The 24600-nt window shown below is 34.1% G+C and overlaps 3 protein-coding genes across 7 annotated transcripts; 1 reads left to right on the plus strand and 2 right to left on the minus strand.

Annotated features, from left to right (window-relative positions):
* Positions 7154-14210, minus strand: LOC105176226. 4 transcript variants are annotated; one of them, XM_020691834.1, is made up of 13 exons: positions 13986-14210; positions 12685-13226; positions 11848-12173; positions 11645-11737; positions 11465-11555; positions 10830-10923; positions 9719-9816; positions 9450-9519; positions 9040-9134; positions 8678-8794; positions 8468-8544; positions 8138-8182; positions 7154-8057 (listed from the first exon to the last, which is right to left on the minus strand). In XM_020691834.1, the coding sequence occupies exons 2-13, from the start codon at positions 12997-12999 to the stop codon at positions 7550-7552; spliced, it is 1929 nt and encodes a 642-aa protein (XP_020547493.1). In that variant the 5' UTR covers positions 13000-13226; positions 13986-14210; the 3' UTR covers positions 7154-7549. The 4 variants fall into 4 exon arrangements, with proteins under 4 accessions (XP_020547493.1, XP_011097261.1, XP_020547492.1 ...); XM_011098959.2 differs by having other exon boundaries at positions 13854-14210; XM_020691833.1 differs by having other exon boundaries at positions 13813-14210.
* On the minus strand, positions 15753-20272 carry LOC105176234 (protein-tyrosine-phosphatase PTP1). 2 transcript variants are annotated; one of them, XM_011098970.2, is made up of 8 exons: positions 19872-20272; positions 18527-18623; positions 18350-18432; positions 18099-18233; positions 17616-17750; positions 16903-17051; positions 16688-16832; positions 15753-16198 (listed from the first exon to the last, which is right to left on the minus strand). In XM_011098970.2, the coding sequence occupies exons 1-8, from the start codon at positions 20064-20066 to the stop codon at positions 16112-16114; spliced, it is 1026 nt and encodes a 341-aa protein (XP_011097272.1). In that variant the 5' UTR covers positions 20067-20272; the 3' UTR covers positions 15753-16111. The 2 variants fall into 2 exon arrangements, with proteins under 2 accessions (XP_011097272.1, XP_011097280.1); XM_011098978.2 differs by having other exon boundaries at positions 16688-16829; positions 19872-20266.
* LOC105176250 (protein ROOT PRIMORDIUM DEFECTIVE 1) lies at positions 20852-22860 on the plus strand. The gene has a single exon (XM_011098991.2). It carries the CDS (start codon positions 21021-21023, stop codon positions 22671-22673), a length of 1653 nt encoding a protein of 550 aa, XP_011097293.1. The 5' UTR covers positions 20852-21020; the 3' UTR covers positions 22674-22860.

Here is a 24600-nt window from a genome sequence, read left to right on the forward strand (position 1 = left end):
TTTTTGCAGCTTTTTAAAATTTGAGGTAAGAAAATCTAATTGGGGTTAGGCTAAAATTAATAGGAGGGGGAGGGGGTGATTGGGGGGTGGGCATTTAGATTTGGGTTTATCTTTACTTGTTTTTGCATACTTGCAACAAACGTCGCATTCACAATCCCACACATACTTGATTTAATTAGAAATATTTTAGTTTCCTATACTTACATTTTGTCAATTTTTCTTTAAAAAAACATTAGATTAAGTGTTTCTTTCTTGTTAATATTAAAACATTTGTAGTAAACTCGGATACTTGTATGAACTATATACAAATAATTTTGTATAGATTTCGATATTTTTTTCATATTAATCTTAATCTAATACGCTCTTTTATCGTGTCAAATTTAAAATTGAATTCTTGTATTTTGGCTATCATGACATGAAAAATTATTTGATTATAACGAAAAAAACAGATTATTTGGTGATTTGTTTTTATTATGATTGACAAAATTGTTTGATTATGAAAATCAATTAATATGTGATTAGGCAAGTGTTTAGGATAAAATGATCATTATTTTATGTAATTTATTCCAAAGTTTAAATTAATTTGGTAAGAGTTGACTTGTGCAAATCAAGATATGATTTTGGGTATGATGATTACGTACGTGTAAGTTCCTTAGTTATTGAAAAAGAGTTCTTTGACACCTCGTACTTCCACACATCATTAATTTGAGTCACTAATCTCGTAATTAAACATTACATAAAGTTATTATTTTGTTAACTTGTGTAATTAGATGCGATTTAGACATACTTTAAATTAAAAGAGAAAAAGAAAAACTATATATTTTTCATAATCTATAAAAAATAATTAAATTTGGTGAGAGTTGAGAAGCATGATTTCTTTTGTGCAGCATCATTTTGGCTATCATGAATTTTTTTGACTACGAAAAGTAAAGTTGCTATGGATTTATTCAATTAGTTTTTGACAAGGGTTTGACTATGCATTTTATATACTAGATGTTGTGGCACATTATTTCTCTGTGCATACAATACATAATTTTTATGTTTTAAAATATATTATAAATAAAAATAAAAAATATACAAACCAGTACATTATATTAATAAAAAAAACAAGAGAGAAATATTATTTTATTAATTAATATAAATTTTGAAAAGTTGAATAAGTTAGTTATTTTATCATTAGGGCATTTTTTACTTCACAAAAAAAGGGTGTGGCGGTATCATTAACTGTCATTTGTGAGTGTGGAGAGGCTTTTATTTTTTTTTTTAATATTAGTTGTTATGCCACGTCGTTCCAACGTGCATATAATAAATAATTTCTCACGCTTTAAAATATATTATAAATAAGAGTAAAATATATAAACTAATGCATTATATTAACAAAAAGAAATAAAGAAAAAATAATAATTTATCAATTAATGTAGATTTTGAAAAGCCGAATAAGTTAGTTACTTTATCATAAAGGATATTTTTTTACTTCACACAAAATGATGCTGCGGTATCATTAACCACCGTTTGTGAGTATGGAATGACTTTTCTTTTGATATTAATATAGATAATACTTCCTATCATTGCTTTAATCCACTAATTAACTCGTGGATTAGAAGTAACTCACGTTTCTTAATTCATTTTAATTTAGACCACGATATTTATCTAATAGGATTTCAAATTCTAGTGACTTTGAAGAAATTAATGGGCTGTTTTTGTAATTTATGAAAAAACATTAAACATTTGGTTTTGAAGAATTTCATTTATTAGAATTAATTACATCATAAATTTCAATCACCAACAATTAATTTAAACTAATATTAAAATAGACCGACGGTCACATATTAGCAGGGCTCAAACCCATAATCAAGAATTTTGCTGCTTAAATCAGGTCTCATAGACTATAAATAATTTCATTTCAAATAAATTAATTTTGAAATAATTATTTTTTCAATAATTTATTACAATTTGACTTAGAAAGAACATATTTTGTGAAGGCAAGTTGGCCAAAAGTCCCATTTTGCAACTTTACAAAGTTCATTATTACATTTATAAATTGGAAATGATTACAAAACACTCACAACTAACACTACCCCCAAAATCATTAACATAATAAACATTCACTAATCATTATAATAAAACCTAAAAAATAAAAATTTGGAGTTCAATTACACAAACATCACTAGTTCCAATTAATATATAGATATATGAAAAAGTAATGAGTATAAAGTTTACATACATATTCCAAGAGAATAGTTTTGCCTAACCAAGTGACTACCATGTCATAAGGTTCCATTCTTTTCCTCCCAATACACTAAAGTCTAATACTTGCAATTTTTATGATTATATCTTTCTTTTATTATATATACAGGTTAGTTACATATAATTTTTTTTAAAAAAATATAAAATTATATAATATTTTTTAAAAATTAAAATTATACTTACACCCCTTTCAAGAATTCATCGTTACGTCGACTCGCTTTCGTTATGGTTCGGACCAAGAATATTTACGATAGCAAAAAAACTATATAAATTTTCAATTTGACCTCTCATTTAACATTTTCATGTAATAAGTTTATACTTATAAGAAAAATAAATATAATAATATTAACTTCACTTCATATATATATATTATATATTTATAAGTATAAAAATATTAAATAATGGATAAAAATTTAAAATTTATGTAAACTTTTTTGTTCATATACGTTAGCGTTTTTTTTTTCAAAATCTAAGAAAAGGAGGTCATTGTAAATGAAGAATTTTTGGAGGAAGTGTAAGTGTAATTTTAAAATTTTTTAGGAGAAAAATGTAATTTCACATTTTTAGAGGAATTAAGTATAATTGACCCTATATATATAATCCTACATTATTTGTAAAAATTTAATTGGTCTAAATAAATAAATAAATAAATATATATATATATATAGAAGAATAAAACTAGTTTTATATGAATAGAAAAGGAATGGTGGATATTTAATTAGAATCAGCATTTTTGTTTGGATAAAAAGTGACCAAATTCTGTGCTATCTAATCCACCGACATCATGCTATTTTTGCCCCTCTCTCCCTATAATTAATGTTTAATATTAGATTTTGGAATAATTCCATTTATGCTTATATCCATTGCATGTCCTACAATTATTACTACCTAGGTGGTATAAATTAAAGTGGAGTATCCATTTTAATTTTAACCTATAGTTTATTATTACTTATAATGATGTCATTAGTGCTCCAATTTAGTGTAGCCAATTAGTTTTGGTCACGACACTTTTAATGTCTAGAAGTTGGAATATATTTGCTCTGTTACAGGTAGAGTCGTGAACGTATCGAGTTGAGTCGAATTCTGTTAGGTAAGATATTATTTTAAATTAATTTGGAATTTTTAACTGTTGAATACTAAGTTTTTGTATGCGCGTGCTAACTATGTAATATCGAGTTTGAGTGAGCAATATAAATCATGATCAGTTTGCAAAATATTTTATTTAATTCTTAAAATTTTATGAAAATTATGAAATACTATTGCCTAATAAAGAGTGGTCACGGGACGTTGAGTGGGCTGCAAGGAAATGGAGAGGAAAACATATCATTAACTTGGCTTATCGTGCACTCCTGGCTGCTTGCATTTACCACATTTGGAGGGAACGAAATTCGAGACGATTTGAGCTTACGGAGCGACCACCGAATATAATAGCCACTATTATTGTAGAAGATATTAGACAGATGATTATCAGTGTTAATTTATCTCGTTCTGTTAGTTCATGTGCGTTATATAGATTATGGCGTATCCCTTGGCCTGTCGAGGGAGAAACCACCAGTTGAGTACTGTTGTACTGTACGATCTTGTTTTATCAATGAAACTTACATTTACCCAAAAAAAGAAATACTGTCGCATGTGAAATAGCAATATTTTTTTAATGAGGTAAGAGGCATTTTGGGCGAGATAAATTAAATACCTTTGAAATACATTATAAATTAATATGATTTTAAAAATTACGATAAATGAATACTATCTATTATGATCAAATAAATTTAATATAAAAAATCTAAATTTTGATCATGGTTAATCATTATTTATTATGATATAATTAATTAATATTTTTTTATCATAATAATTAATTTTTAAAAAAAATCTATTTTTTTAATAATGATGTGAAGCGATCATGTATTGGTAACAACATAGATTCATAGTATGAATTGAATATAAGCAAAATTAATTACAAGATATATAAATAATAGGAATAATTATATTTTTCTCGCCTGATGTTTGGTTAATTACATATAAATTCTCTATGGTTTAAAAATTATGTTTAGTATCTCTAAAAAATTTATTTTCGTTTAATAAATAGGTTCATTCGTTAGTCAAAAATCATAAATTTGTCGCTAGTAACAAAAAGATTAAATAAAAATTAAGGTTCATTCGTCAGTCAAAAATCATAAATTTGTCGCTAGTAACAAAAAGATTAAATAAAAATTAATATTTACCCTGGATTCATTTATTATCGATCAAATATATTTTTTTCTGGCTAAACTATCTTTATAACTATCAAAATCTACCTCCTCACATTCATTAGTTAGCATATGAAGATGTATAAGATAATTTGATCATAAAAAAAATTATTTAATCTGTTTTAAATAAAAAACAAGTCGATCATAAATAAATATAAATTTTTATCTTTTTTATTAATATAAATAAAATTTAATAAATTTTAACTAATAAAAAAAATTATTTATTAAAAAATTAAATTTTAAAAATACTAAATATAATTTATTAAATTATAAAAATTTATATATAATTACACTAAACGTGAACGGAGAAGAATAAAATTATTTTTATAATATAAAAAAAATGATTATAGAAGGGAGTGGGAGAGGGAGAGGTAGCGTCATTATGGGGTGTAAAATTTGAGCACTTCAAAGACTGAAACAATGAATACGTAATAATTGTAGAAATGTTACAGACTGACACTGTACAACTGCACCCTAAATATAGGCTATATGTCACACCTCACTCGTTCTGCCTACCTTTATGTTCTTCAACATTCATTTTAATTACATACAAAATATATTAATAAAATTTAATAATTTATTCTATCTATACTATTATTTTTAAAATAATAATTCTTGTACCACTTAAAATTTATAATTTAATTTAATTAAATAATTAAAATAGAAATTTTAATCTATATAAACCCGACGAATGTGTTCTGATTATTAGTAATACAAAATAAATAAATAAATATACTGACATGAATTAGACAAAAGTATCACACAATTAATAACATTTGATTTTTCGTAAAGTGTAATATTCTTTTTAATAAACGAGTTCAAAATATTTCAAACAATATATATATATATATATTTATTGAATTTACGTAGAGTTAGATATCCACCTTTATTCAAAAGAAATTAAAACGTCTCAACTACTTAAGCTATTCGTACAAATTCCAAAATTCCTATATTTTTACATCACTTTACGTATCAAAGTTTGAATAATTAAGTTATTATTAATTTTTAATTTAGAGAGGATTATTTCCTTTTAATTCCATAATAGGGAGTAAATTTTAATTTACAATTTTTAAATAAAAATTTTTTTATTTAAAAATTTCTGTGTCCTAACTAAAGAGTGTGAACAAAATCTACTTTCTTTAAAAAAAAATATTACACTCAATAATTATTTTAAATATATTTAGGTTTGAATTTGACACGACGTGACGTTGACTGAAGTCAACCTTTGTTAGCCAAAGGACAAGAGAAGTCAATTTTGAATTGCTCACGCAAACAAAAACCCAACACCAACTGCATCATTACTTTTTGGCACAAATGTCGAATTTACCCCTATACCCGCTCTTGATGTGGGGTAGCAATTGAGTCATGATGACGTCACTTTTCATAATTTGTAAGTGAATTTTATTTATGACTTTGAGATATTAATAAATTTATAAGTTTATTGTATTTATAATCACAAGTATTTGAATCTTATTTTTATCCTTTTTTTTTTTTTTTTTTCATATGCTTGCTGATGAATGAATAATATGAGCCGTCTTGCACGAGCGATATCGGCTTTTTTTATCGGAAAGGTAACAGTAGGGGAACTCCATTGTTTGGCCTATGGTCAAAATAAAGACGTGCATGTCCTAATCGTATGTTTGGGTTTGCTGATTTGCAGATAAGGAATTAGCATACCGTCTCTCTTTCATTCTTTCCGTTCATAGTTGAAGAGAAACTCTATGAGGTATTGGTTTCGATCTGATTGTGCAGTTTTGTTCCAATCAATTCGTAAGTGAATTCCTTTTATACCCTTAGACCAATATGTCCACTCTCTATCAATACCGGAAACCATTTTGCTCGTTCTTTCGTGTAAAAAAATATCAAATAACATGAATCAAGACAGTAGGACAATAGAATTTGAACATTATTGTTACAGTGGGAGCTGCATTATTTGATGTTAACACCCATTATATATACAAGAATATTTTGGTAGTTTGATGATGAGTGAAGATTGAAGTCATTTCTGAAGATTTTGTCATCTTCCACAGCGTGAGGTGGGGTTCTCATCTCAGAGGGAGCATTACCAGTCATATCACATACTAAATTCTGTATTTTTTCTTGTGTGGGGGAATATGATTTTGCCTTCTTTTGGCCCTTTTCTGATAACTGAAAAGACCATGGAATAGAGTTCATTGCAGATACCCATCTTTTGGACATGAGGAGATGGGGAAAAGGAGATACTCAATTAAATCATATTCCAACCCCAATATTGAGAATAATTTTAGTTATTACTTTAAGCTTTCCATTACCAACCGCCTCCCATTGATTTTGCTCCTACTGTTCAAGAAGAACGTTTTACCAACTTGGTCTTGCGTGTACAGTTGAAGAATCGTGTGTTACCAACTGGCCCCCCGTTGATTTTGGTATACAGTTCAAAGAGAGGGATCAATCATGTAACAATTATAAGGGATATTATTTCCCCAACAAGCGGAAGAAGTATCCCATTGTGGGCATAGAATTTGCCTACCAGAAGCCGAAGAAGTACACGAAACTCCAGGCCGAGAAACCAAACCTTGACAGAGGTTCTTGTCAAAGCATGCAACCTGAGTGAGAAAAGAATATAGAAAACGAGGGATCGTACGGGGCATGTTAACAGCTTGCAATTTAGAAGAGCAGAATGCATCTCATTAAACGGACCGATGAATAATAGACATAAAGAAATACACATTGTTCTGTACACATACTGATGAAAACTAGCGCCCAGTGAGCACTCTTTACCGCGACAAACAGAAATCCCCCCAGCCGACTACTCTGTATTCGCTCATGCACATTTTCTTAACTTCACCCAGAGAAAAACAGTATACACAGATAAAATCTTCACTCATATTGTACCTCTCCACCCCGACTTTCTGATTCCAGATAGAGAAGATGAGGAGACCAAAGCCTTTTCACAGCACAGACAAGACAGACTGCTAACAGCTACGCGCATAGAAATGCATTGCAGAGAGGTACTCGTATGCATAATCGACGCACTTTTGCCAAATATGGAGGAACCCATCATACGTTTTTGCTGTTCAAATTGTGTCGACTCTGTCTATGACATCCAATGCTTTGATCCGGTCGATATCAAAGTTAATGATTGGGACGGAAGATGGCCTCCTGATTGGGAAAGGATCCCTCTTATTTTCACTTGTTGGAGAATGACTGCTGCTCTTGCTCAGCCTGTGGTGCTTGCATAGCCTCGTTTTTGATGTATCAAATTCCTGACTCTTGCTTATGCCAGGGGTCAGTTTCCGTTTACTCACGTCTCGGAGCATCTGCTGGTCCTCGATGGTCAACGCCGATGATGGTGAGCTTGGCTTCTGATTTGACAACTGGAGCATCTTCTGATTTGGGGACCTAATAGGGGATTTTACCGGAGATCTAAGTCCGCCATTCGCAGCCCTTGATTGGCTGATAAGATGATGAAGCCACACCACCAAATCAAGAATGTAAGCTTCTGCTTTCTCCTTGTCTGCGTGATGAAGTGTTTCGACACGGAGCAAATCAGTTTGGCCAGCAGGTTTACGGTTCATCTCGGACCTGAAGTAAAATAAGGCATTCAGGCAAAAGACAAGAAATTGAGATCATTAGAAGATAAGCACCAAGGAAGTCAAACTCACCCGGTATTTGCCCATTCTCCGACCCAACCAAAGCCATGGTGAGCCCTGTTTTATATTATTCCACATAGTCAAGGTGTGCACAAGTATTTAGAAAAGTTTACAGTAGAGAACACATGGTACTCGTACAAGGAAAATCACGAAAGACAGTAAGTGCATGCAAGGCATCCAAGCTATTTTAACATATACAAACCAAGTCAGACTCTGATACTCAAACTACTAAAAACAAGGACTTTCCCTCTAAGAAAACAGGGACAGAGTTGTAATTTGAAGTTCATTAAATGCAATCGACCCCCATGAAAGGTAATTGTTTGACAGGGATTGCAGTTTTACTTGGTTGTATTGGTGGCCATGGGGACCAGCCACTGCAGAGTTTTCTCCATTTCTGCTTTGATTTGTGGGACCGTTAGCTGCACAAGGAACAACCAGATGAATCAGTACAACTATGTTGATGCATAAAAATCATATTCAAGGCACAAACAATTAAAACAAAAAAAAAAGAAAATTATTATCAGACGGTGATCAGTTAGAAAATGTAAGTACCTCTTCCTTGAGATGAAAAGATTGTAATCTGGTTCGCAGTGCCGACTTTATGCTTGGTGGCAGTCCCTGGTACAGAGCATCTCTTGTACTTTGTGGCACGGAACTAGATCTAGTCACCTGATTAACATCACAGCCTTAGTTCAGAAAATTCTGCAAACTCTATGTATGGCAACATCATCCTTTTTAAAGGATAAGCGACAAACTTCCGAGAAAATGCAAATATTCAGTTAAGCAACATCACCTACTTCTGGACATGAGGGGAGGGGGTAATGCATCACGACGAAGCAACAATTAAGAGAGAGAAATAATAAGTGCAACCCCGAAAAAGTACTTTACTGAGGAATTAAGGAAGAAAAACTCACAAGTGTATCAATCTGGGTAATGAGATTCGCGTAATGCAGCGCAAGCCCAGCAGAGCCCAACTTCTGATGGTGGTACTTTACCGGCTTGTTTCCATCTTTAATAGTAAATCCATCAAAAGAACAAAATTACAATTATACTCCTATAACTGAACCTAGAGATTGCACAGAACATCGACATTGACGACAGAATATTGTAGAAAGCATGCAACATTAACAAATAAAAGCACAGCAGCTGCATGATTTTGGACACTTTATATCAAGCTCATATGACACATTGAGCAACAAAGAAATATTCTACAGGCAATTCTTAGAAATTTCATACATATTCAGGTTTCGAATTTTCAGAAGTTTTGCTTGCTTTAATGAATTCCAGAAACTGCCAAGTAGTTTAATGGTTTTGAATACATTACCACTGCTACCAAATGCGGAATGGATCTCCAAATGTAGAAAGTGGACAATGTCGACAAGCTTCTCCATCACCTTAACATATCAAATATAGAAGATGAGCTTGTTGATTAGAAGAAAACTCTTGATAAGAGAAACAACCATAAAATTAACTTTGCGACATACATTGCAATATAAATTCTAATAAATCCAGTTGAAAAAAGCTGCTTTAGTCATGTAGACGTATAGCATACATCTGGAACCCATTTAAAAACAAAGAGCTCGGAATTGCTACCTCCTCCAAGATCTTAGACCACAGGGACTTTTTTTTCAAACTCTTAACATGTTTCTTTTGACTCTTCAGCTCTGCACGCAGAATCGCTAGGCTGTCTCCTTCAGGAGGAAATCGAAAAGAAGAATTAAAAAATGAAAGTCAAAAGTAGAGTACAATGAGAGAGCAGCTGCACATTTAACACAAGCTGTCACAATTGGCATACAGCAAGAAAAACAGCATAGCAGACTTCATCACAAACGTATGCAAGTATAAGTATAAAAGCAGGAAACATCAATAAATTTCACCAAAAGAACATACAGAAAAAAAGCCATCAGATAGGAAGCTTCATCAAACCACCTTGGCAGTCTGTTAATTAGGCCGATAGAACATGTGGGATGAGCAGCAAAACCTAAGGCCAGATGCTAGAATGGGAATATACAAGTCTTTTTCCCACCATTAATTGAGCTAAATAGTTTAGATCCCCTTTTTGCATGAACCCGAGAGAAAAAATCTAGTGTTTGTTATTCCTAAACTTAGTCCATGTAAGAAGTCAGACACTATTAGATAAAGAATATGATCTGGCAAAAAGAAACCAAAATTGCTGAAGATCGGGCCAACTGCAATCATCGGAAGGATGAAAAGAAGAATGTGATTAAAGTACAGCTGTCAACGCTAATGCATTCAATCTCAAAAGGTTGTCATAAACAGGGAAACAAGAAAGATACTATGATAACAGATCCCTGGTCGCTTAAAAAATGGGGAATTGAGCAATACAAACAGATTGAAAGGCAACGCATATGGAACAAGCAATTGATTGGGATAAAAGATACTGATTTGACATGTCCAGTACCAACAATACACAACGGGCTTAGACAATAATCTACAGGAATCTTTTACTTTTTTATAAAATCAGCAAAGATTTTCTCTTCTTTGTTTGAGGAAATTATCATTTCTACAGTATTAGGCAAACAATGGGTACTGGTCTCTTGTAATAACTAATAACTAAAGTATCATGGGTAGTCTAAAAGAATTGTTGATAAAGTAAAAAAATAATTACAGTTTTATGGCTGAAAAAACTAGGTTTAAGCATAAAAATAATATAAAAAAATCTAGAGAATGTCAAAACAATTACCTCCCTGCGAAGTGTTTGAGTTATCCCCTTCTTGAGCCTTGCGCCGACAGTCCTGTTCAAATCTGTCCAGTGCATGCATTTCATGATATAGTTCCTGCGACCTAGACATATTTAATATCTCCTTTCGAAGTTCAAAGTCACCCAAATAAAGAGCTTGAAACCATCTTTAAACAAAAGAGATGTTTGCTGAACAATGCGTGTAGCCCTCCATGTTCAAGAACTATTCATACTTCAGTGGCATATTACCAGAATTAACCTTAAAGTCTAAGGCGTCAAATTGTTCATCCTTTTTAACTTTAACCATATATCTATTCAAAATAAATTACACAATTTTCAGTTTAGGATTCACAAATCATCAAGAGACCCTGAAACCTTTCTAGAGTAACCAAGCTCATGGCTGTGTCTGCTAGAAAAGAAATCTCAAGATGGAGATAGTGTAGCATCACTATTCACATAAAAGTTCTCTTTTAAACAAACTAGCCCACAATGTTAAACACCCTCGATTTTCTAAGAAGGATATGAGAGGAGATACTTTACTTCAGCACTACTGTCATTGTACATAAATCATTGGCAAATAGCATCTTTGCCAAAAGGAGGGAAAAAGGAAACAAACACATAATGATGTGATAACTTACAGCAGTGTACTGAACCAACACCATTAACTGCTGCATCTCAGTTTCTGCTTCTTCTTTCAATTGTTTGTGAGGTGTGAGTTCCGACTCCAACCTAATTTTTCAAGTGAAACTAAATATTATATTGGAAGTTTACTTGATGTGTTAACAACCACATGAATACAAACAGAGAAAGGAAGTTACTTCTCAAAATAACGGTCCAAGTTGTGCCACTGAGGATCCTTACAGCGATTACCAAAGCGAATTACTTCTCCAGAAAAGACTTTGAGTTCATCCCTGATACAATGTAGACAAAATGAGCCAATACTTTTGGGTAGGATATCTAATACAATGTCAAAGGCTAATGAGCATAACATAAAATGTGCAACTATTTCAAATATTAACACCTCTTGTCAGATGCAGCAATGCTCAGGAGTTCATCCATATCCCTTGATATTAAGCGTTGGACACCTTCCGAAGGGAGTACCACTTCCTTTAAATGTCTAATATTCTCCTCTGAGAGGGAGTGCATAAGATTGGCACCTTTGACAATTGTATTTGCCACTTCAAAAGCCAAAATTGATATTTTGATTCCTTTTGTAGCTATCCCTGACGCAAAACCACTGCTAAGGTTCAGATTAGTCATGCTGCTACCAAGGGTATCCAACACATCAACTGCTTTCCCAAGCCCAACAGTGCCTGCTCTGCCCAAAAGTGAACTCACTTCAGAGACCTGTAAAATAAAATACAGATAATATGTGGTTATTATATCCAACAGTTAAGAGAATGAGCATAAATGTGCAAGATATAAAACTTCCGTGCATAAGAATCAGTAGCATTCACAAATACAATTCAGGAGTTATACATCATCCTGGAAGATTTTGTGTGTTATCTTATTTAAAATGTTGAAAGTACATGACACAGAAGCTACAAAAGAATAACAGACTCTCTGAATTTCACAGCAAAAATATGTTGATATGAGAACAGGTACTTAATAAAACAAATACTTCCATGTACTCCGCCTCAGTAAATAATATTTCTGCAACAAGTTAAAAAAAAAAACAAAAGAAGCAACATATCCTGTTTTAAATTACTCAGAAACTCTGCATAGAAAAATTAAGCTTTGTACCAAGATTTCACGTGAAACTTAAATTAGGTATTCAATAAAACGTGGCAAATCCAAAAACGAAATAATCGGCAGCATAAATAAGTTTGTTAAGAATAACACTCGTGGGAACACATACCTTGGCAATTGCAACTTGCTTTGATCTTGTCGACCTAGATTTATCTGATAAAGCCCTAGACAAACGAGGTATACCGTCATTAATGTCATCCAAATTTGTCCCCTGAGCAACAGAATTCAACTCTGGGAATGAAAACGGTTCCGTCAGTTGCTTATCTGCAACTTCCACATCTGTCGGAACATTATTTTCTTGGATGTCCAATCCATGAGACTGATAAACTATTCCAGGGCCGTAACTAAAGTGACCATTGACATGTGGAAGCGCACCAGCCAATGCTCTGTCGTCAGTGGACCTTCTTGAGCAAAGCCCACCCATTCTGACTGTGACGACAACAATTCTATCTGCCGCTACTCATCTAACCAATCTTCAATTCAAAATGACAATCGATACTTTTCCCCAAAAGCTTCTGTGACTCACTAAGGCAAGTGGATACTGAATACAAAAAATCAGATTCTGGAAGTTCAAGTCTGAATTTCACTCCTAACAAGATTACCAAAATGCAAGCTTTGACCACTCAACTGATATTGTGAGGCAATCTCCAACTGCAAATCAGGAAATCAGGACCCATAAGCAAAAATCACAACTTGAAGAACACTCCCAGAAGAAATGGTAGAGCCAAACTATATAGTCAACGCACAAACTAGAGAGAAAATCTATATAAGAACCTGAAACAAGAAAAAGAATGTGGACGAAAACTAACAAAGATGAGAATTAAGGTAAGTCAAACAAATGACACCAATCATTAACATATTGGCATCCAAAACAGCAAAAACCTGAACCCCACAGGCACGCTCTAGTAACAGAACAAATGAAAAATTAAAACTCAACCCGTGATATACGCCAACAAAATTACAAAAATCCAATCTTTAATTCACCAAATCAAACTTCAGAAACCCCTATCGAAGTGAAGGAGCCAAAGAAAATAATTTTATCACTTACAACATGCAAATACACAAATACGTTACATCTATTAGTGTATACACATAGAGGGGTACTTTTTCCAAGAGGCAGAAAGCAAATAAAGATGATGACTTGGATCTAAGAGAAAGAAAAGAAAGATTCTTGTCCGCGTCTGTTTCTAGTCCACGAAGAACAGATACACACAAGTCTAAGAGAGAGATTAATTACAATGATGATGAAGGAAAAATATAGGGATCATAGCAGATTACAATTGTGTCTCTATCTGTAGATTGGGTTGGTTCTTGGAGAGTGTTGTGGACTCTACCAACAAGGGTCTCTGAAGACTGAAGGTAATTAAGATTCAAGAAAGTACAAAAGGGAGCAGTTTTTGTTGTCCCAACCTTCAAAGGGACTCTTCACTGTTTCACTTAAAGAGTAGTATTAGTGGTGTAAGCGCTGATGCTGATTGCTGCTGACTCTTTCTCTCTCTCCCCCCCTCTGCTACAGACCAAATGACACTAAAATCAAGATTCAAGAACTAGGTCAGGGATGGAGTAGAGAAGCCCACCCACTTTCCTTCCTTTCTCCCCCTCAGCCTCTCCTCTTTCTACCTGGTCAAAACCCCAACAAGTGAAAATACATCTTGCGTAGTAATTATGGTAATCTTTGAAGTCAAGGTTGCACTGCTAACTAATTACCATTTTCAGTTTTTACCACTGTGACAATTTTGTCATCAAAGTTAGAAAGTGTGGATAACCTATTCTTGATTCTTCATCACAAAATGGAAATAGAAAATCAGGATAAAATTTTGATTCTTGAAATTACCTCTCCAGTTTGTGGAAACTACAGGGCCTTTTCTGCAAATTTGATGCTCTAATACTCTATTTTTGTAAGCTTAACTTCATTGTTTTAATTTAGTTATTAATATTAATCAATCAGACTTCTAAAGGGTGCAAATAAGATTTGGTCAAGGACAAGTGGTGAACTCAAGAATTTGTGTTTGAGTTTTAAAAAAAAAGTGTACTTGGTTAATTTAATTTGATCGGAGCATTAGTTTATTATGAGTGCGATTGATTGTCCAACCTTATGCATTCAATTAATTATAATCAATTTATATTTGTGCCATTATATTATATTTAATTGTTTACCAAAGAGTTAACTAGTAAGCAATTGACCCGTTGCAATGCTGTAAACATATAATTGATACGTATTTTATGTTATATTTAAATTGATGGATATAAAATTAAAAAAATTTCAAATCTTTTCATGTTAGGAGAATTTAAAATTTATCCCTATTTAATAAAATATAATTAAAATTTACTATTGAAGAATTTAAAATTGTCTAAACAAATACCAAATTAATTTGAATTTTGAGTTGTTATAATGCATTCAATTACATTGAATAATTCTGTGGAAAGGGAAAGATAGCGACTAAAATCGACAATAAGGAAAAGGTAAAGTCATTAATTTTCTTTGAATATTTTCGACATCAAATCAATTCTTATGTGATAAAATACCCTTTAAATCAAATAGACCAACATAGATTTCAGTCCAACCAAAAGAATTTCGAGAACACAACAAATCATAATCATATGTCAGGAATTCATTGCCATCACAAATAGGGAACTAGAATAGACTGTCCAAAAGTTCCAGTCCTTAAAGAAGTATATATAGTTGGAAAATTTCAAGTTATTTTCTGAGGTTTTTCATCAACTCACATTCAAACATATCTATATGGTCAGCTGAGAATGATGGATCCCAGACCTCATTGCAAGATTTGCAGACTAATTATATGCCTTTTTTTCCAAGCTTTGTTTCAACCATTGGTTTCCCCGAGAACTCAGTCAAGAAGATCTGTCAAGAAGAATTTTCTCGACGACGTAGGAGTTACCTTTCCTCAGGGTAAGATCTCACCTTAAGAGAACAGTAGGGATGAATACAACCTTGGATATCAGCATGAAATACCTCGAAATTTTAAGGCACAGATTTTCCTCAGAGTATTTTCATGTTCATATTCCTGTGCACTTCACAAATCTTGAAGTGATGCTGATGTTTTGCAATATCAATAACATCTTTCGGCACATTAACCTAGCATAATGGGGAGCACCTGGTATGCCATGGGACTCGAGAAAATCCATGCCTCAAGCTTAGAAAACAATCCTTCTTGATTTCCAGCACATAAACAATCTTTTAGAGAATGCTTTGCAAACACTGCAAACAATTTTGCGCAGACATCCAGTATTGTTCTCCGTACAACAAACCTTAATAACCAAAGATTCATGAGTTGCTTGGCACGAGGTACCATGGTTGGTCAGTTTCAAGAAGAATAAAAGTTCGTATACAATGCACGGAGTGAAGGTTTTTCAGATTTGAGTCAAATAAGGTATAGAATGGACCCATTTTTCTGTAATACCTATGGCCAATGTAAAGTTATTGATTTAGCCTAGAACCAGTAGGAAGGTGAAGGAATAAATATGTAGTCCATAGAAGCAAACGAGGCTGATTTGCTGCACGGAAGACTAAAATATCAATGCGAACCACCGTGGGAGTTGCTAACTGATATGAGGTCTTCAAGTTCATCAACGATTGCATCATAGCAAAAGAGATACTGTTCCTGCAAAGCAAGGAGTATATAGTCAGCAAGATGCATGAAATCACTTCCAAAATTATTTAACAGAAAACTTTTAGCAGTATATAATCTTACCAGCACTCTTACTTTTCTAATTTATGTCCAAATAGTGACAATAAGTCTGGGAGAATCAAATAGTGAAGGATTTCAAAGATAATCTGAATTTGCTATCATCATTTATGTTAACCCAAATGGACGTATGTTCAATCAGTCTCTCCTCTCATACCTATTAACTGAATGATATCCAAATGCTAAAATAAATGCAAATATTTGGAGAAACACACAAGTAACTCAAAAATATCCTTATTCCAATATTAGGATACACTATGCTTTCCCCCAACATGAAGTATGATTTTTCAATGATGAAAGATAGTTTACGTGATCTAAGCAATGAATAACTAGTTTCAATTGCACAGACGCCTTCTTGTCACTCTCACTACAGAATATGAATGACGAAGTATCAAGAATTTGTACCATTGTTTGAACCATTCCAATTCGTTGTGACCTAAATGTGGTGATGGTGGTAACAAGATCCAAAGCAGTCATATCTCCAATAAGAACTCTTTGGATAGTATTGTGGATCAAACAGTATGTTCCAGTTCTACCAATACCTGCACTGCTAAAGCAAATAAGTGTCAGACTATATAGAAAGTTCTGATAATCACATTATGTCAGTCTAGAAGGCAGACCTGCAGTGCACAACAATTGGCCCAAGACTGGGTGGAATAGCAGATACTCTTTTGAAGATTTCACGAACAGCAACAGTGTCTTTTGGAACTCCATGATCCGGCCATTCAGGATATTGAATGTGCAAAACAGATAATGGTGACACATCTGACTGTACACATGAATATATAAAATGTTTTTATTCATAATAAAACTCCACTTCTATCTTTACCAGAATATTTTCAGAAAGACAGAATAAGTGTCAACGCAACCAAGCACCTCGATTCTTCAGTTCAACTGAAAGTTAGAGGTCAACAAATTGAGAATAAAACAGAGTTCCGAAAGCAAATTCTCTCAATTGCTTGTTTTCACGCTGTACAATATTACGTATCATTTTCTTTTTCTTTTCTTTTCGTTTTTTTGGATAAAATTTCAGATTTCAAAGCTTAACTTATTTATAGATATCGAATTACAGTGCGCCAAATCAAGGAAGTGGCACATGTTCAAAGGTAGAAGGAAAGAAGAACAAGGTTGAGGCCAAATTTGGGTTAACAAATCAATCCAGTACATTAATTGCAAATGCAGCAAACACTTCCTACTGCACTTCTTCAATAGGCATCATACTTTTTTGGGCTAACATTCTTAGTTGGGCATGTGACCGGTAATCTGCGATTCACATGTGGAGAAATCTCTTTATAAGAGTTCAACATTTATAGACTACGCAAGTATTCCTCACCTCCTTGTTTTTCACCTCTAAGCATCGCAGAATTAATGAAGTATCTGTTGTTTGAATCCACTTGGTAGTGATGCATATGTTTCCGAACTCTCTAGGGCCATCCTCTGCTTGGAAGTAATCTCCACACTTCACTGCCTGTATTTCGTTTCATTACAGGAATCAGGCAAAATCAGGAGTAGTTTGAATTAACATGAACGGCATAATCCTAGTAGAAATCAAATGCACTTAACCGCATACAGAAATAACAATAAATAGGATGCCAACTAAATATACAAAAATGCATGCTCAAGGAAGCAGCTTCCACGTTGATGATTTACTTACTGTTCAATCAAATGAAACGGTCACACTAATAATGGGGGAAAAAGTTCGCAAAAGCTGAGAAAAATAAAAGCAATGACTCTTTTGTAGAAGGTAGCAAACATAATCACTACATCATAATACTACTTATCTTTTGCTATGAGATCGCAAGATCAGATTGCTTACGTAGGTACCGTCAACCAACCGGGTGAGCATAATTATGGCAGGACAATGATACTGAAGTACCATTTCCCAGAAGTCCTCTGAGGTGTTTGGCAGTGGACCTTGAGTTGCAATAAACCGAGAAACACTTTCAGAAGTCTACAATCAAAAGAATCATTTGGGAATGGATTAAAAAATCAATATACAAGACCAAGTGTGTTATAAGTCTGCCTTAAAACAGCATCAAATTCTAGTAATAGATTAAGAAAGCAGACCATGACAAAGCTTGCATTGATATATCCCATTGCTGAAGGTTTGTAATCCTTATGTTGCTTTAAAATAACCCTGTTATCGTCAACTGAGCAACAAAGTTCAAAAGTTATTATTCCTGATCCGGAAAGATGAACAAATAATTTAAATGGTGAAGCACATTATCCTGCCAATTAGCGTACATGGTAGGACATCAGTGTAACGGTTCTTGCGCTGATGGACGCTGTTGAGCGCAACAGTGCATCTACTTCTCATTTCCAAAGCTTCCATTCTTCTTGCCTGTAATCAAGCAATGTACGCTCCACATTATTAAATGTAGAAAAGAAACTAGGTTGGGGACATCACAAATTGCTTAAATGTAAGTCAGGATGAATAGAATACATATAGAAACAGAAACAGAGATAGAGCTCCACTACACTAAGATGACATACAATACGTGGCGGTGCAAAATAAAAAAGCAGAATGAATGTGGAGATGCAATGCATGGTATGTTCAGTGATTGGTTGGTCTTTAACTTCCAAGTTTATCTCTCATAGGGGGTGATAGGTCATGCAGTGAACCGGTAAAAGACAAATTGCAATGTTCCCTAACAAAATAATTCACCTGAAGTGTACACCAATTTCTCGGTAACTAATATAGTGCTGCTCCTAGAGCAACTGGTGGAATCCACTTAGTTGTTTGCAAATCAATTACAGGAAGACACATGTAAAAGGAGGTGCTCACCATACAAAAATTTGTCAACACTTCATTCAGTAATAACAGTAACTAGTTATTCCCGAAATACATTAGTATTTTCCTTTTCCTATCCGCTAAACCATTTTCCTTAACAACAGAAGCTGGATGTAACTGCTTCAGCTTTTCAAGTGCACCATACCAAAGCAAGAGAACCAAGATTTTCAAATTCAATCTCACCGTTTAAGGATAAATAAAGACATGGCAGAGTCTGGTGCCATATTACAGGTTCTTACATCTAGCACCTCATTTACTTAACCAGCAATCAGATATACCTTTCCCACATGATGGCCATATCATTTATATGGAAGACCCATGACAAGAATTGCGACTGCTGAAATCCCATAAACTTTTCAAGTAAATGAAGAGCAGCCTAATCTTGTTAATCTAGATATTCCCAGAATTCATTCGCATTTAAATTGAAGTCAGAACTCAGCCATATATAAATCCTTAAATTGCTCTATGTTCCCAACGTTTACAAACTACAAGGGAACTCAAAAGTGGAACTTCATTCCATCGCCTAAGGAATTTAAAGAAGATAAACGTATTATTCCCATTCTCACCACCTTTTTAATTCCACACGCATGTCTAGTTTCATTTACTAGCTTGAGAAACAAACAAAACAAAAGGTGACGGAAATTAACACCTTACTGCCGTCATACAAACAGTAGCTAGCATTTCAATTTAAACAATCTAAAAGCAATACAAAATTACGAAATCGCAAACAACCATGCTCATAAAATAAACAACGAACAAGTAAATCAGCACATATATCCGAAGCAGTTCCCTAAATACCTCTAATATCTGAAACTCATGATGGATCGTTTGCGGGGAGCCAAATCTCTTGCCTTTGAAAACTTTGAGAGCTTCGTAGCAGTGGCGGAGCTGATCCTCCGAGAGGAGCCATCTCTTGGGGCTCGAAACGGCGGATAAATCGAAAGATTTGGCCGCCGCGGCACCGGTTGAAAAGCTTGCAGCCGTATTGCTCATCACTGATCTCTGGCCGTGTCAACGACTCGCGACGACTTTACCCGTGGCTCCTTCCGTTTCGTAACTTCTTCCTCCAACTCCCTGCTCAATTACTATTTGAAAAAGCGAAAAATTTCATCTTTTCGCCCCGATTTTACATCTTAATTGCAAAGTAGTCCATATCTTCTTCTTTTTTCCTCAATATCGTCCTCCCATCCCATACATAATTTTCGACCAAAAATTTCAATTTAGTCCTATATCGAATAAAATTGTAGTTTTGCAATGCCATCATATATTAATAGTTGTATTATTTTCCAAAATCCTACTAATAATTCAAATGTATTTTTTTTTTCAAAAACTCTTAATTGCAACATGAAACTAAATTTCTTTTATATTTATACATTTTGAACAATTCAAATTTTAATAAGGTTGAACATGATGATTCAAAGCAAATGTTTGAACCCATCGAAAGGAAACAACTACTTTCTGTAGAGAATGTGCAATTTTCTGAATAGAATATGGCTTTAAAACTTTTAGCACTTCAATATTCCCTCCCAAGTCACTCTTTTGCAAGAAAGGAATATATATATATATATATATATATGTAGTGCACCGATGGATCTAAGGGGATATTTGTTTTATTTATGATAATACGAAAGCTAAATTACTGTTTTATTTTTCATAGGGTAAATTGCTTATTTTTCTTTATACATATGGTAAATTGCTTATTTTTCTTTATACATATGGTAAATTGCATTTTTTTTCCTTTAATTATATCATGTCATATATTCAAGGGTATTTCAATCATATTAAAACTTTTGGCCGGTAAATTATTGACAAAATGAAAAATTATGGGACGATTTTGTAATTGAGTCTAAATTTAAGGACCTAAAGGAATTTGACCTAATTCATATGTACATTTCCAAATACATAATGCGAGCTATAGGAATTTGACAACCCTACTAAAACCTTGTCATGCATTTCCTCCACCGCTACCACTCCGCCTACATCAGCCGCTGCCGCCACCACCATCACCACCACATTCGCACTCTGTATGATGCTGTATCCTCCTTGAGATGTCCGCGGGACCGGGGCCTCGACCACGCGGTGGAGCGTGAGAAGCACCTCAAACCTCTGCTTAATCTTAAAAACTTCATCATTTCCGAGCCATCAAAATCAGTCCCACTCTCCCTAATAACCGAATCGAAAGAACGCTTAGGAGTCCCATTTCGTCCCATTGAGTTTATTCGGAAATACCCTTCAATTTTTGAAGAATTCCGCCCGGGCTCTCTCAACATCCAACCCCATATTAAACTCACCCCCGAAATTGTGTCTTTAAACTCCGAGGAAAATTTGCTCTACCAGAGTGTAGACTATAAGCAAGACATTGCGGGCCGCCTGCTGAAGTTGTTGATGATAAGTAGAATAAATAAAATTCCGATCGTTCTGTTGGAAAGGTTGAAATGGGAACTGGGTTTGCCCCAAGATTATGAGAAAGTTATCATTCCCGAGTTTCCGGATTATTTTCGGGTGATTAATGGGAAGAATTTTGGTGAAAATAGTAAGGTGCTTGAGTTGGTTTGCTGGAGTGATGAGTTTGCAGTATCCGAGATGGAAAAGAAGCGGCTAAAGGATGGAAAGATTCAATTTCCTTTGCAGTATTCGAAAGGGTTTGAGATAGATAAGAAGTACAAGAAGTGGGTGGGTGAGTGGCAGAAGTTGCCATATGTGTCGCCTTATGAGAATGCAACGCATTTGGCCACCAAAACCGATGAGTCAGATAAGTGGGCAGTGGCAGTGTTGCATGAGTTGCTCAGTCTTTTTGTTGGGAAGAAGGCAGAGAGGGACAGCCTTCTTAGTTTGGGAGAGTGTTTTGGGCTGAGGGCGAGGTTTAAGTGTGCAATTTTGCAACATCCAGGGATTTTCTATGTCTCAAGTAAGATTGGGACATATACTGTGGTTTTGAGGGACGCATATAAGAGAGGGATGTTTATTGATAGGCATCCTTTGATGAATATGAGGTTCAAATATGTCCAATTGATGAATGTAGTGAAGGATGAGGAGAAACCGAAAAGCAAAGAGAAAAAGACAGGTATTGATGTGATTAAAGGAGGAGAGGAATCAGAGGATGGTGAGGGTGGGGAAGAAGATAATGACATGTATGATTCGTCTGATGATGATGAGAATGATAAGTCCAAGGAGGCCTTTCAGGGTGACAATGTAACTACAAGAGGGAAATTCAAAAGGAAAGGTGCAACCTTTGAAGAGAAGAATACTAGACGAAGTGCAGCAAGGAGTGCAAATGGAAGAAGAGCTGAAAAAAATGTGTATAAGAGTTCAACTAGGGTGGCCTTTCAGGGTGAAAATGTAACTACAAGAGGGGAATTCAAAAGGAAAGGTGCAACCTTTGAAGAGAAGAATCCTAGAAGAAGTTTAGCAAGGAGTGCAAATGGAAGAAGAGCTGAAGAAAATGTGTACAAGAGTTCAACTAGGTTTTCTGGGAGAACGAATATTCGAGGTGGCGATATGGATATTCCTAGAAGACCACCACAAAAGTTAGATTTCTCAAGGAATAGAGCTAGCTCTAAAACAGAAAGGACGCCATATAGGGGAAATTCAGCAACTTGAGCAAGTAAATCATGGATTAGGTTTGTTCTATTACGACAATTTATGAACTAATTACAGTGAGTTGTATTCTAACTATCAGCCAAAGAAATCATGGTGTTTAGTGCAATTGTTTTATATAAAACAACTTATGCTGTCACTTATTGCATAGTCTAACTCCATTATAGAGATTGTAGTATGACTTAATATCGATCATAGTGATGCATGCCTTGAATATATGAAATTGATTGCTTCAATTTTCCTGGTTTCTGTATGGTTATATTTCATCCTGAATTTATACTGACATAATTTTTCCACTCGAGGATTATTATAGCACTAGTTTGAATGAAGAGAGGAAGTGTGATTTTGTCTCTGGTCATGTACCTGTTCCTTGATTCTTATAGAATGTTGAAAGACGAAACTTACATTACTGGATCGATATGGTGAAGACTTCTGCTACAGCATTGCTTCTATTCAGTAAACCATAATTCTTCTCGGATTTCTCCTTTGCTTTAGCTTCTTAAGCATTTGTGGATCACATCCATCACAAAGTCTGTATGCTTGCAGTTGGAAGAATAGAAAGGAGTTGTTTTTATTTTTGTTCTTAAAACATATCTTTTTTTTGTGTTAATTTTATGCCCAAGAATAGTGTTGTACAGCCTACTCTTAAGCTTTCTGGTGAACTTCCAGGACTTCTCTTTCAGCTGATCTGTTAGGCATTCTTTATGTGTCTATTATGTATTGATGGAAACAGCATGAGTCTTGATTTGCGGAAAATTCCAATTCCAGTTGATAAAGAGCTGACTAAAGTTAGCTGGTGGGCAGTCGCAAAACTAAGCATTGTGCTTGGTGAATCGCTTTGTTTATATTGCCTCCAAGCCTATAATTTGTGAACCTATTATCATCACATGAAAATTTCAAACTAGAAACATTGCAGTCTTAAGCTGTTAGTTTTGCACAAGGCTAGGCTTTAGTTTCCTAGAAGTGATGGACAATCTGACCCAAGAATCAATTTTAAACCCAGTTGATTATTGATAACAAGCAAAATAAAGCAAGTTTTGTGAAGGTCTGCTGCGTAATCTGCTGATGTGATGCTCTGTCATTGGTTTTGATGGTGTTTTTCCTTCTTCCCCTTGTGAGGAAAACAGAATGCAGTTAGTGGGAAAGAATATATATTAAAATGAACCATTCCAACTCAACCCCACTCCTCCATTATCATGTTCTTACAATGAAGTGTTACATGATTATCCATTTATTTGCTTAAAGTTTTGTCTCTATTTCTTTCCACATTTGCATTTTGGCACAATATAACTGCATGTTGGATGTTGACACAAGCTACTTGTAGAAGCTGATGAGATGGAAAAGTTCTTCACAGGAAAGTGATACATCATCTAACAAAAGAAATGGAAATTAACTTACCTTATTCAAATGAAATAGCTATCTAGTGGACTCATTCAAATCCAATATACAGTGAAGTCATATTCTTGACTGAGCAATTCCCAGCCACTTATGTTTGTTTTAATAGGTAAAGGACAGTAGAGTCAAGCTCAAGAAGCATTTGCTATATTCTTTAGTTTTCTTCTTTTTTAAGTTCATGCGGAAGCAAAAACAACATGCCGTGATTTTGTTTATTTTGAAACAGAGAGAGATAACACCATAAGCAGACTATTTTTGGGAGATTGAAGTTTGTTCTGGTAGAGTGCAAGAACTAAGCAAAGATGAATTACGATAATTCTAACAACATGATGAGCGATGTGTTGTGGACCGTTTCAAGAACAGTTCAAAAACAAAAACAAATATAAATCGCAATAGTAGTTTATGAGTGAATAACGAAACTCCAGCATATATGTAAAAATGTGGGAATTGGCATCTCAGCATATCAATAAAGTAGAAGCAAAGCATGTAATCTTATTGCTACATTTAAAAATAAAGAGAAAAGGGAGTAGTTGGT

This window comes from Sesamum indicum, linkage group LG2 (genome assembly GCF_000512975.1).
Source record: "Sesamum indicum cultivar Zhongzhi No. 13 linkage group LG2, S_indicum_v1.0, whole genome shotgun sequence".
Taxonomy (NCBI): Eukaryota; Viridiplantae; Streptophyta; class Magnoliopsida; order Lamiales; family Pedaliaceae; genus Sesamum; species Sesamum indicum.